The sequence below is a fragment of the Tamandua tetradactyla genome, chromosome X, assembly GCF_023851605.1.
Source record: "Tamandua tetradactyla isolate mTamTet1 chromosome X, mTamTet1.pri, whole genome shotgun sequence".
Taxonomy (NCBI): domain Eukaryota; kingdom Metazoa; phylum Chordata; class Mammalia; order Pilosa; family Myrmecophagidae; genus Tamandua; species Tamandua tetradactyla.
In genome coordinates, this window is record NC_135353.1 from 6243675 (window position 1) to 6255849 (window position 12175).

General features: G+C 61.5%; 2 protein-coding genes and 1 long non-coding RNA gene across 5 annotated transcripts; 2 read left to right on the top strand and 1 right to left on the bottom strand.

Moving 5' to 3' along the window:
* Positions 1-285: 285 nt before the first annotated feature.
* RENBP (renin binding protein) lies at positions 286-7620 on the bottom strand. Of its 3 annotated transcripts, XM_077147046.1 has the most exons (11): positions 7520-7620; positions 7150-7259; positions 6852-6927; positions 6706-6781; positions 6403-6575; positions 5708-5932; positions 5283-5364; positions 4986-5161; positions 4382-4513; positions 524-611; positions 286-417 (listed from the first exon to the last, which is right to left on the bottom strand). In XM_077147046.1, the coding sequence occupies exons 2-11, from the start codon at positions 7254-7256 to the stop codon at positions 311-313; spliced, it is 1242 nt and encodes a 413-aa protein (XP_077003161.1). In that variant the 5' UTR covers positions 7257-7259; positions 7520-7620; the 3' UTR covers positions 286-310. The 3 variants fall into 3 exon arrangements, with proteins under 3 accessions (XP_077003161.1, XP_077003164.1, XP_077003163.1); XM_077147049.1 differs by lacking the exon at positions 4382-4513; XM_077147048.1 differs by lacking the exons at positions 286-417; positions 524-611 and adding an exon at positions 661-897.
* On the top strand, positions 3762-7643 carry LOC143672162 (uncharacterized). Its single transcript, XR_013169651.1, has 5 exons — positions 3762-4199; positions 4828-5178; positions 5305-5389; positions 6650-7280; positions 7562-7643. It is a non-coding gene; the product is annotated as an uncharacterized LOC143672162 (long non-coding RNA).
* Positions 7644-7724: 81 nt separating this feature from the next.
* On the top strand, positions 7725-11827 carry LOC143670635 (ras-related protein rab7-like). Its single transcript, XM_077145547.1, has 5 exons — positions 7725-7821; positions 8029-8155; positions 8709-8927; positions 9258-9383; positions 9820-11827. Exons 1-5 carry the CDS (start codon positions 7769-7771, stop codon positions 9898-9900), a joined length of 606 nt encoding a protein of 201 aa, XP_077001662.1. The 5' UTR covers positions 7725-7768; the 3' UTR covers positions 9901-11827.
* Positions 11828-12175: the final 348 nt, after the last annotated feature.

The following is a 12175-nucleotide window of genomic DNA, read 5'->3' on the forward strand; positions in this document are numbered from 1 at the left end:
CGCTCAGGGCGGGCCGGCACGCGGGGGCGGGGCAGCGCCCCGGGCGGGCCAGTGAGTGGGCTGGGGCGGAGTCCCGGGCGAGCCAATGCGTGGGGGCGAGGCAGCGCGGGGGGCGGGACGAGGCCCGGGAGAGCCAATCGCGGGGCGGGCCGCCGCGCGGGGGGCGGGGCAGTGCGCTGTCCGCGAGGTGGCCCCCGGGGGGGGGGCAGGCAAGCAGGTGGCCAGCGAGCGGCCCGGCGCAGACCCTGGCGGCCGTCCCTCCCCCGGGCCCAAGGACGCGCGTGCACGGACAGGTAGAGCCGAGTCGGCTTTATTCGGCCCCCAGACGGGCGGCCAGGGCGGGCGGGGCGCGGCGGCTGAGCAGGGCGTCCAGCAGCTCCTCGCACATGGCCAGGCAGCGGGGCACGTGGAAGCAGCCTGCGGGGAGAGGCGGGCCGGCCGGGTGGGATGGGGCGGGGCCTCGACGGCCCCTGCCGCCCGCCCACCCCCTTCCCCACACCCAGGTGGGAGGGACGACACTCACCTTTAAAAGGACCCCCCTTGATGGTGAGGGCGACCGTCCCCTCCCGGTTCAGGTAGCCAAACCATTCCCCGTGCTCGGGATCGCGAAACTGAAATGACAGCGGCAGCCGTTGACAGCCTGGCGCCCGCAGGGACCGATCAGCCGGCGCAGGCCCCGGGAAGGGTGCACTCCCCATCCCTACCCCCACCTCGACCGGCCCGCCACTGAGGGTCCCAGCCGGGGCTTTCCCCAGGTCACAGGGTGTCCAGCGTCCGTGCTGTTAAATACGCTACCGCGTCTCTGGACCGTGATGAAAGAAAAGGCCTTTGCATTTCTTTGTAGAGGGTGAGGGGCGACAGGCAGTCCACGGCTATGTAAGGCGCTCGGTTGAAGAGCTGCAGGGTGGAGTCCCAAGGAGCCCGCTTTGGGGGCCATGGAAGACTGCACCCATATAGAATCCCAGCTCCTTTCAACTGGTCACTCAGCATGGGTACATTTAGTGTTTGTAAATGGTATTTGTGTCAAACTGATTTAAGAAAGCAACAAAAAGAAACTTGGTGGACACACTGCCTGGGGGCGGGACGAGCCGGAAACTGTAACAAGTTTTTTAACAAGTCACTTCTCCTGGTGCCTCTTTGAAGTAGATGAGGTTGCATCCTGGGTTGTTACTTGTTTCTCTCTTCAAGAGGGCCTGGCCCGCATCCAGCGCTGACAGTTCCCACCCCTGCCCCGGCTCACGTTGGGGCGTCATCCCAAGCCCCGCCTCCGCGCCCCCAGCCTGCCGCTGCCCTGTGCCTCTTGGTCTCAGGGAACAGCAGCTCTGTGCACTGCCCAGCTTTCCTCCCCGCCCTCGTGCCCACACCCTATCCCCACCAAGGCTGATCCGCAGTGCCTCCTCCATGTGTAAGGGACCCCAGTTTTTCCTCATTGGACAAAGTTCAGTGGGGGCCCCACAAGGCAGGATTGAAGTTCAGTGGGGGGCTCCATGGCAGAGGGATCACCGAGGAAACTAGTTATATAAAGATACAGCATCAAGGGGGAATGGCGAGAAAGGGGGAAAATTCAACTTCCTCATGTGGAGAATGCCTGATATTCTCACAAACAGTGTGGACAACCAAAGCAAAAGGCCGAGCCCTCAATCTTGGGGTTTGTTCCTATGAAACATCCCCACAAAAGAAAGGTTACACCTACTTAAAATTAGGCCTAAGAGTCACCCCCAGAGAACCTGTTTTGTTGCTCAGATGTGGTCTCTCTCTCCAGCCAACATGACAAGCAAACTCACTGCCCTCCCCCTGTCTATGTGGGACATGACTCCCAGGGGTGTGGACCTTCCTGGCAACATGGGACAGAAATCCTAGAATGAGCTGAGACTCAGCATCAAGGGATTGAGAAAACCTTCTCGACCAAAAGGGGGAAGAGAGAAATGAGACAAAATAAAGTGTCAGTGTCTGAGAGTTTTCAAACAGAGTCGAGAGGTTATCCGGGAGGTTCTTATGCATTATATAGATATCACCTTTTTAAATAAGGTATATTGGAGAGGCTGGAGGGAACTGCCTGAAAATGTAGAGCTGTGTTCCAGTAGCCTTGTTTCTTGAAGATGATTCTATAATGATATAGCTTTCACAGTGTGACTGTGTGATTGTGAAAACCTTGTGTCTGATGCTCCTTTTATCTATGGAATGGACAGATGAGTAAAACATATGGATTGAAAATAAATAAATCTTGGGGGGAACAAATGTTAAAATAAATTGGGTAGATTGAAATGCTAGTGATCAATGAAAGGGAGTGGTAAGGGGTATAGAAAAAACTGGGGAAACAAAGGCTAAAATATATTAGGTAGATACTAGCAGTCGTGAGAGGGAGGGGTAAGGGATATGGTATGTGTGAGTTTTTTTCTTTTATCTTTTTATTTCTTTTTCTGAATTGATGCAAATGTTTTAAGAAATTATCATGGTGATGATATTGTGAGTTATTGATTATATAGCAAGAATGGAATGATCATATGGTAAGAATGTTCATGTTTGTATGGTGTTATGTTTTTTAAAAAAAATTTTAATTAAAAAAAGATACAGTATCAAAATGTCTTTAAATTGCTGCGTATAAAGAAAAAAGTTAGCATATTCTTTGTAAGGGGGTAAAACTACTTATATACCAGTCATTCTGTTTTTCTAGTTACGAATTCATTTTGTGACTACTTGGCCTTCCAGAGAAAGATAATGAGTTTAAATTTCTCCCACCCTAATTGCTGTCCTGCCCATTTTTTTTTTTTAACCCTTGTATGTCTGAGCGTTTGCTTTATATATCCGGCTGTTCTATTGGTTTCGCACCTAATGATTAATCAATGCTGTTGAATGTAAGTTTGTTAACTGACTGGTGCACCTCTCATTTCATTAAATGTAGCCCTTAAATTTCACTTTGTGGAGTGATTTGTGGTCCCTAATACAGGCTCTTTATCAGCGCATTTAACATTTTAAGCCACAGCAGCTGAGGGCTGTGATGTGACAGCCGTGGTAAGCAGGCTTGAGGACAGCTCTCTACCTGTGACGTGACATAAACCCATCTGGGAATTCTACTGGTGACAGAGGCAGGCGCTGCTGATACCACTGCGGCCTGTCACCCCCACTCACAGTGGAAGGAAGTGCTGAGTTTCAGTTGGAGGGTAGTGAAGGGAAAGAAGGAATTCCCCCCCTAAGTTTCACCTAGTCCTTGCCCCCCACCCCCAGGCATTCTGCCCTGGGCTCAGCACCCTGAGGTGCCCTCAGGCAAGTCAGGGCAGCTCACCCCTCAACCTGTCGCTTTTCCTTTGGCTGCCAGGAAGCTCCTTACGTGGGGCCTTCTTGTCTCCTTGGCTGACCTTCCTTTCTCCTAAGTCCTCCCCACCCTCCTCCTGTCTCAGCAAATGGTAAACTCCCCCACCGCTCCAGGCATTTGGGTCCAAACCCTGTGAGACATTCTTTTGCTCCTCCACTCCCCACCTCACATCCACTTCATCACCCATGGCTGCTGTCACCACCATCACCAGCCAACCAGGCTCACCCCTCTGCCTACCTTGGCTCCCACCCACGGCCCCTTCCTCCCTCACCAGGGTGCCTGCGCAGCCTCCTGCCCAGCCTCTGCCCGCCCTGCTGGACTCCCCCTCCATGGTGGGTTCCATGGCGTGCCCCAAAACTCATGTCTGCCTGGAACCTGTGACCTCATTCAGAAACAGGGTCTTAGCAGATGAAACCAGTTCAGATGAGGTCATAATGGGGGAGGGTGGGGCCTAAGTCCAGTCACTCGTGTTCCTATGAGAGGAGGAAAGGTGACAGACACAGCCCCGGAGGCAGAGATTGGAAAGAGATTCTCCCCCAGAGCCTTGGGGAAACACAGTCCTGGGTTTCAGAGCTCTAGCTTGGGCACGCGAGGAGTCCCCGGGATCTGCTGCCTTTACTCCTGCTCCATGGCTGCGTTGGCTCCTGCCGTCTGCCCTTGCTGCCTGGCTCCTCTGCTGGGACTTTTCCCCCACACCCCCGTTCGCGGGGTCTCCCCTGGCTCCCTGGAGATGAAGGACCCCTTTCAACCTTATCATTTCCCATGGCTGGCACCCCCATCTCTGGGTTTGCTTGTTAGGCTATAGTAGGCTCCCCCTACGCCACCCTGCCTGAGACCCTAAGCCTTTGGAAGGGCAGGGACTTCTGTTCACCAGAGTCAGCCCTCAGTAAGTATTTGCTGGCTGAGCGGAGGGAGCTGGGGCACTGGCTGCTGGAGCACTGGGGGGCACAGTGGTGTGACTGGGGGTAAAAGGGGAGGGAGAGCGCTCCTGCGCCAGCCAGGCCAGAGCCCTCCCCCTGCCCCCCCAAAGCCAGCTTGGCTGGCTCCTGCAGACCCTGGTCCCCTCACCTGGCGGAAGGTGTACTCGGCCACCTGGTAGAAGAGATGCAGCAGGGCAGGGTCCCCGCTCTCGCTGTAGCCCAGGAGGAAGGCAATCATGGCTTCACAGTGGGGCCACCAAAGCTTCATGGCCCACTCCAGCTGGGAGCAGAGGCAGGCGGCTCGGAGCCCCAGGACCCACCCTCCCAAGCTCCTCTCCCACACCTCCCGCCCAAGGACCCAAGTCTGTGGACAGCTGTGCCGCCAACCCCCTCCAACCTGGGACAAGCTACCCGTGGTGGGCTCGTGTCCACCCCATGGAGTCCCTCCCAAAGGACAGGGGCGGAGCAGGCTTTAAAGACTCTCCCAACCTCAACGAGGGTCTCCAAGCTCCCTAAAGGGCCTGTCTGCACCCAAAGTTGAAAGCACGGCTCTGGGTTCAAATTCAGCTCTGCTGCTCTCCCCCCCCCCCCCAGGATCACTCTGGGAAAGTCTGCCTCTCTGAGCCCCCCATATTATTCCTCTATAAGGTAAGAGTGGTGACAGCACCCACCTCCCAGGACCATGGGGGGGGGAGGCGCTAAATGGCCCTCCGACCAGACCAGAGCTATCTGCAGGGGCCCTGGCCACCCACCTGGGTGGGGCAGAGGTTGTTGGCATCCTGGAAGTAAAAGAGGCCGCCGTGCTCGGGGTCCCAGCCAGCGCGGAAAGGCAAGAGCAAAAACTTGTCGATGACATACGCTCGAAGATCAGGGTCACCCTTCCGGATGGCATGTCGGAGCAGGAACCAGCCGGCTTCCAGCGCATGGCCTGGGGAGGGGAGGCAGGTGGGGGGAGGGCAGCTCAGGCTCCAGTCCCAACTGCCTGGGGGCCACCCCTTCCTCCCCCACCCCCAACACCCCCCCTCACCCAGCCCACTCGGCCCCCTGACCTGGGTTCTGGTGTCTTCCTAGGCAACCAGAAAGTTCCTTGCCATCCTCTGACACGTTCTCGAGCACAGCCTGCCCACCCCTCTGTCGGGGAGAGGAGCAGAGAAAGGTTGGTTCTGTCTCTGACCCCTGACCTTGCCCTCCCCTCCCAGGGGCCTGGGCAGGTTCTAACTGGTTTGGTCTAAGACTGGGGGGTGGGGTGGGATGGTGCCATATGGGCCTGGGGCGGGGCTGGGGGTGGCTCCGGGCTGTCCTTTGGGGACTGACAAGACGTCGCTGGCCTCTCCGCAGCCTCACTGGGCCCTTGCAGGGGCGCCCGGGACCTCGGGCGCCTCTGTGGCAGAGCCCCTGGTTTCCTGGTCCGTGAGGAGGGGTGGGGGCGGGAGGGGGCGGCGGTCCACGAGTGGGGTGCTTCCTGGGCCTCCACCTGGACGTGCTGCAGAATCCTCTGGGCGCACCAGTCCCCCAGCTCGGTGTATCTGCGCGCCAGCTCCTCGCGTGCCTCCGTGAGCTGTTCCACCAGTGCCAGCAGCATCATGGGCACAGCCATGGGCTCCGCCTCGGGGGCGCCGGGGAGCCGCGGCCGGCCCAGCCCCAATGGGTCCTCCCGCACCCAGCGGACGATCTGCTCCATCATCTCCACCGCTTCGCTCTGGGCCGGGGGGAGGCGAGGGGAGGCCTGGGTGGGGGGCAGCCACCTGCAGGGGCCCGGAGGACCCCAACGGGGTGGGTGGGGGAGCTGGGGAGGGGGTGGCCAAGGAGCCCCCAGCTTGGACCAAGGTGTCACACAGGGCGCCGGACACTCCCAGGGAGTGGGGCTGGGGTCTGGCAGCACAGGGGGCTCCAGGGGCCCAGGGGGGAGGAAAGGGGCCTCTCTGCCCAGGGGCCCTGTGGGTAGGGGGGAGGGAGGGTCAGAAGTGAAGGAGGCATCTGGGGCGCAGACACCCAGAGACACCTAGTGACGGTAGCACAATAAGGGCCACGTTGCCGGGCCGGGGGGGGGGGGGGGGGCGGGGGGGGGGGGGGGGAAGCCAGAGGAAGACCAGGCAGACAGGGAAGGGGGAAGGCCTGCGCGCTGGGCTGGAATGGGCCGGCCGCGGGTGGCCTTCCGGCTGGTGGCACCTGATAGCGCGCGTCGCCGGTGACCCTGGCCAGCTCGTCCATGGCGAGGGTGTAGAAGCACTCACTGAAGATGGTGCGCTGCACCTTGCCCGGTTGCCCGGCCCGCGTCAGCACGAACGCGCACTTCTTCTCCGGGGGCGCCACCCGGGCGGAACGCAGCAAGAACTCTCCACCTGCGCCAGTGGGGATGGAAGTTGGCCCCCCGCCCCCCCCCCCACACACACCCCAGACCCTCTGCGGTTTCTAGAGCCCTCTAGAACATGAGCCGAAACCGGGGGACATTTCTGCGGGACCCGGGAGCACCTGCTCTGGCTGCGTCCAGGAGCTCCGGGCGGCGGAAGCGCTCGACCTTGCGGTACAGGCGACAATACATCCACACCTGCGGGGTGCTGTGTGAGTGGGGGGCGCCGGTTGTCCCAGTGACCCGCGGGGTTGGGGACGCCTCCTACCTGCCTCCCCTGCAGCCACACGTATTTGAGGTCGTCATACATCTGCCCGTCCTGGCCCAGGCAGGTGAAAAAGCCCCTGCCAGGGACGCAGCAGGAGTTAGCGGTGGGGGGTCGGGGAGGGGGACGGAAGTGGCTTTACCTCTCCCCCCTCCAGCTCCACTGGCCCTGATGGGTCACCCCCTTGAGGGCCCAACCCCCCAGGACTGCAGAGAGGAGCTCTGGAGGGAGATCTGAGTTGGCAGACAGGGCTGGGTGGGTGGGGGGAATCCTGCGGAAGGCACCCAAGGGTGCAGCCCACCCGTGCTCCTGGTCATGGGAGTGTTCCATCCAGAAAGCCATCACGCGGTCCAGCTCCTGCCCTATGCGCTCCCGCCAGGCCTGCAGCGTCTCCCGCTCCTTCTCCATGACCTGGGGGAACGGAGCTTGCAGGTGCAGCTCGTTAGGGCCTTCCCAGTCTCCCACCACCCACCCACCCACGCACCCACCGTAGGTCACCCCGGGTGGCCTGGCCCACAGCCCCCTAGGGACCCAGTCCTCGGGTTTCCCTCCCCCTACCCACGACATCAGCTCAGGGTCGTCCCCAGGGCGGCCCCCACTGCCATCTGCCCCCCACCCCCACCCCCGCCATCCCCTGGGCCCCTCCAGGGCAGCGCCATCCCCGGCCCCACCGCCGGCCCGTCGCTCTCGGAGACCCCCGCTCAACCCTCCAGGAAGCCCGACGGAGCTGGCCGGCGTCGCGTGACTGCCACTCAGCTGACTGAGCCGCGCCCCACCCTCCAGCGCCCGGCCCGGGGTTCCGCAGGGCCGGGGGGCGGGGACCCGCGGCGAGGGGCGGGGCTTAACGCCCAGCGGCCCCGCCCCCGCGCTCCGGTCCCGCCGCGACCCTCGGGCGACCTGAGTCCTCTGCATGCTCGGGCATGGCCTGCGCTGGGCGCCCGCGGCTCAAGATCCTCCTGGTGGGAAATGCGGGGTGAGCGGGCGGGACCGCGTGGGGCCAGGGAGGGGGCGCCCCCGCTCCGGGACCTGGGGGGAAGTCTGGGGCCTGGGCTGAGCAGGGGGCCGAGCGCGGCAGGATAGCAGGGGGTTGGGGGTGGGGGGTGAGGGTGGGTGCAGCGTGAACCTGACGGCACCCGAGGGCCCGGGGCCTGGCTGTGCCCTCTGACCTGTGACCCCGCAGGGTCGGCAAGTCGTGTCTGATGAATCGGTTCGTCCACGACCGCTTCAGCAGCCGGTACCGGGCAACCCTCGGCGCCGACTTCTTCACCAAAGTGATGGAGCTGGAAGGCCAGACGGTAGCTGTGCAAGTAGGAGGGAGCCTCCGGGACTTCCGGGGGGGGGGCCCAGTCCGCTAGACCTCCGTAGAACGATCCCCCACCCTCAGACCTCCCCAGAAGAACCTCCCATCCACTTGCCTCCCCAGGCCCGTAGACCTCTTCCAGAACAACCTCTCACAGGCTCCCCGGGCTCCCCAGCCACCCCCAGCCACCCCCCCCAGGCCTCCAGGCTCCCCCCAGATCCCCCCCCACCGCCACCCGTGCCCGCCCTCCACACTCAGCACGCAGGCCTGCAGGCCCGCCTTCCCGCTGCACGGGTCTTCACTGCCCCCTCCCGCTTGCGCTGCTCTAGCCCTGGTTTGACAAGATCAGAGAGCACAGGAAGGCCGCTGAACTGTCCCCCACTTTCTCAGCCGGGTCCCCGCCAGCCGGCCTGGGCTCTCTGCCTGGCAGCATCAGGACAAAGGGGAGCGAGGGGTGCCAGAAAGCCTGAGGCCACAGCAGGGTCTGGGGCCGCTGGGACTCCTGGAGGATGGGCCACAAGCCGGAAGGGTCAGGGGCCCCCTCTTCCCTGTCGCTGCAGCTCTGGGACGCGGCAGGCGCGGAGAAGTTCCGGTCTCTGGGGATGGCACTGTTCCGGGGTGCCCACTGTTGCGTGCTGGTCTTTGACATCACGGCGGCTGCCTCCTTCCAGGCCGTGGCCGCATGGCGGGCAGAGTTCCTGCAGCAGGCTGATCCCCCAGACCCCAAACGGTTTCCCTTTGTGCTGCTTGGGAACAAGATTGACCTACCTGGGCGGCAGGTGGGTGTACCATCTCCCCGCTGCACCCCCCACCCCACCGCCCTGGCTCACCTACTCTCACCTGAGCCCCCACCATTAGACACCACCATTTAGGGGGCACAGCTCACGTCCAACTGCTCCCCTTCCGGCCCTCGTGCCCGTCGCCGCCCCACGTGGCCAGTGAGGACAAGTCTTGGTACGTGGAGGGTCTGAGGTTCCTCTCGGTGGCCCCTGGCCTTGGGTGCAGCAGCCAGGACTGCAGCCAGTCCTGAGGCAGAGCGTGGGGCGGGGGACTCTCCTCAGAAGCCCCGGGGGCAGGGCCCCCACCCGTGCCCGCCTCTGCCCGCCCAGGTCTCCCCCCGGGAGGCTGAGGAGTGGTGTGCTCGGAATCAAGCCCGGTATTTTGAGACCAGCGCCAGGGATGGCACCGGGGTGGCGCTCGCCTTCAGGAGTGCTGTGAAGGCTGCCCTGTGGCAGGTGAGCAGGAGCGGGGGGGATGGGCTGAGTGGCCATGCAGCCCACCTGGCAGAGCGGCAAGGCCCCGCCCACCTCTGGGCACTGCTGGGACGGCCCTGGATGCGAGGACACCTTCCTGGCGGGACCTCTGGCCCGGGAGACCCTCTACACTCCCAAAAGACGGCACCCAGATGTGCAGGCTGGGTGGGGAACAAAGCAGACCCCTGCACATGTGATATGAGATGCCATGAGGCCCAGCGGGAGGGTCCCAGGGAGGAGCTCGCTTGGCGAAGGCTCCCAGGGCAGGGGGAATTGGGCCTGAATGTCGTGGGGTCCCCAGGCACGCCCCCTGCACTTCCTGCCTGGGGTGTGTGTGCACGTGCCCCCACTACACATGGTAGGGTGGCAGGGAGCACGGACGCAGGTGCTGAGGCCACCTCGCTCCCTCTCTCCCCAGCAGGGGCAGTGGGCCCCCGAGAGTAGCAGCGTGGCGCTGCTCCCCCCGGCCCCACCTGGCCCGAAGACCTGTGCGTGCTGAGCCCAGGGAGGGGAGGGCCCTGGCGGGTGCCCCCATACAAGCCCTCCAGCTCCGTTCACCCACTTCTTGCTGTATCGTCCTGCAGCGAGACAGGAACAAAGTTCCATTGCATCCAAGTTCTACTTCTTGGCCTCCTGGGGTCTGTGTTGTGTAAGAGAGGGATATGGGTGAGACAATGCCTTCCTTCTGCGGTGCCTGCCACGGGGCAGACACGGGGACGGTTCTTGGAGGTCTGTCCTGGTGGAGCCGACAGTCAGGGTTGGCTTTCTGAAGGGCCCTGAGCTCTGCGAGGGAAGGCCTGAGTGAGCTCGTTTGGCCACCTGTCCCCAGAGGTCACTTCTGTGGCCTGGTGGTGGGGCTAAGCCCCACACCCCCGGCCTTGCCACCAAGAAAATGGAGCATGACAGGGAAGGGGACACGAGGAAGGCCCAGCCCAGCAGACTTGCCTCAGCTACCTGGGGGCTGCCAGCCCTTTCTTGGGGTGCCTCGTCTGCAGGAGCAGAGGGAGTCAGCAACTGCTGCTCAGACACCCCACCTCCTGGAGACCTGCTGCAACATGGTCCCAGCCCAGTTTTGTGCAAGGGCCAAGGGCCAGGCAGAGCCTGGGCCTGGCACCTATGCTAACTTGGATGCAATTTGGAAGCAGATCCTAGTCACCCGCAGGGCCTCTTCTGGGTCAGCCATCCCCGTGGGGCCAGGGGCCTTCCCTGAGCCCCAGCACACAGTGAGACCGGCAGAAGATTATTTCAAAAAAAGTCTTTAATTGTTCAAAATAGCACAAAACGACATCGCACTATGGTAATACCGAGTCACAGGGGATTACTCTACAATAGGAGGACGGGTGCGCCGTTCTCTGAAACAAGAGAAACCAAAGGGCTCGAGGGCAGGAACGGGCATAAAACAACGGGGCCAGGCGAGTGGATTCCAAGGTGACTAAACAGTGACATTTTCCACGGCGAATATACTATAATACAACAAACCAGAGGCCCTGGAGGGCACAGGCCCAGAGGTGGGGAGGCCTGTGAGGGGTGGAGGTTGGGGGACGCCCACCTGGCCACCCAGCCACCTGGTGACCTCTCCAGAGCAGAGATGGTGGCAGATTGGAAAAGACTCGCTGCTCGTCTAAATCCTTCAGTGTGACCTGCTTTCGAGGCCTCGCTTGCTACCTGAAGCTCAGGTATGGGGCAGAAAGCAGTCTCCCTGTGGCTCTGGGTGGCACCCCAACCTCCCAAGCTCGGCCCCTGAAAGGCGGGGACAGGCCTGGCGGCTGGTGCATGAGGCCCGGCCGCTAACCTCGGGGCCTCAGCTTCCTGCAGACTGCCCCACTTTCTTCCTGACTCCCCCTATTCTCTCTCCTTCCGCTTACAGTTTTTGCTTCGGGGGAGGGGGAGGGGCTGCTGAAAGCACTGGCTCAGGGTGTCAGATGCCCAAAGCTAGTTGTCCTGGGAGGGAGGCTGCCTCTTTGGCCTCAGTACTGGCCTAGGCTGGGGTGGGGGGCCCGGGGAGCCTAAGACAAAGCTGGCTCCAAAAGTCTAGTGGGCTTTGGGCTCCAAAAGCTGTACCCTAGAGATGGGAAGTGACCTCTCCATGGGCACTGAGAACATCTGAAGGTGCCTCTGTCCCAGAGGCTGGGAGGCTAGGCCAACGGGCGGAGGGCAGGGAGCCCACAGCCACCCAGCACCTCCAGCCCGCCAGGCCCCAGTGTAGACCGCCACGAGGCATGCGATCCCCAGCCTCCCTGCTCCTCTCACGGGGGAGCCTGCCCTTGGCTGCCCACAGCCCCAGCTTTCCCTCCAGAAAGATCCCTGCCAAGGCAAAACTCGGCCAAGGGGAAAGAGGGAAAACAAAAACAAAAAACAAAAAGACAAACAAAACACATTCTGTACACAGCTAACAAAACAAAACAACCAAAAAAAAAAAGACAAAACCCACACACTAAGACTAAAATTACAATAAAAATGTTAAGTCCGTCAATATCAACTTAAAAAAAATACAACAAATGCAGCAGTTGGTGATGTAGCCCCGGGCCCAGGCCCCAGGCAGGGCAAAAGGCAGGCTCGCGGGGCGGCAACTTCTCAAGTGGCTCGGGACGAGTCTGCGGGGGCCCCCTCGGTATGTTTCCAGAGTCGCAGCTCAGGCCAGCCAACGGACTCCTTTCCCCACTCCCCCTCTATGTCTCTTTTTTTCTTTCTCACAGGAAAGGAGCAGGGAAGGGGGAGAGGAGGTGGGAGGACAAAGGGCTCAGAGAAAACTGCCTAAGCTTCCTGTGGAATTC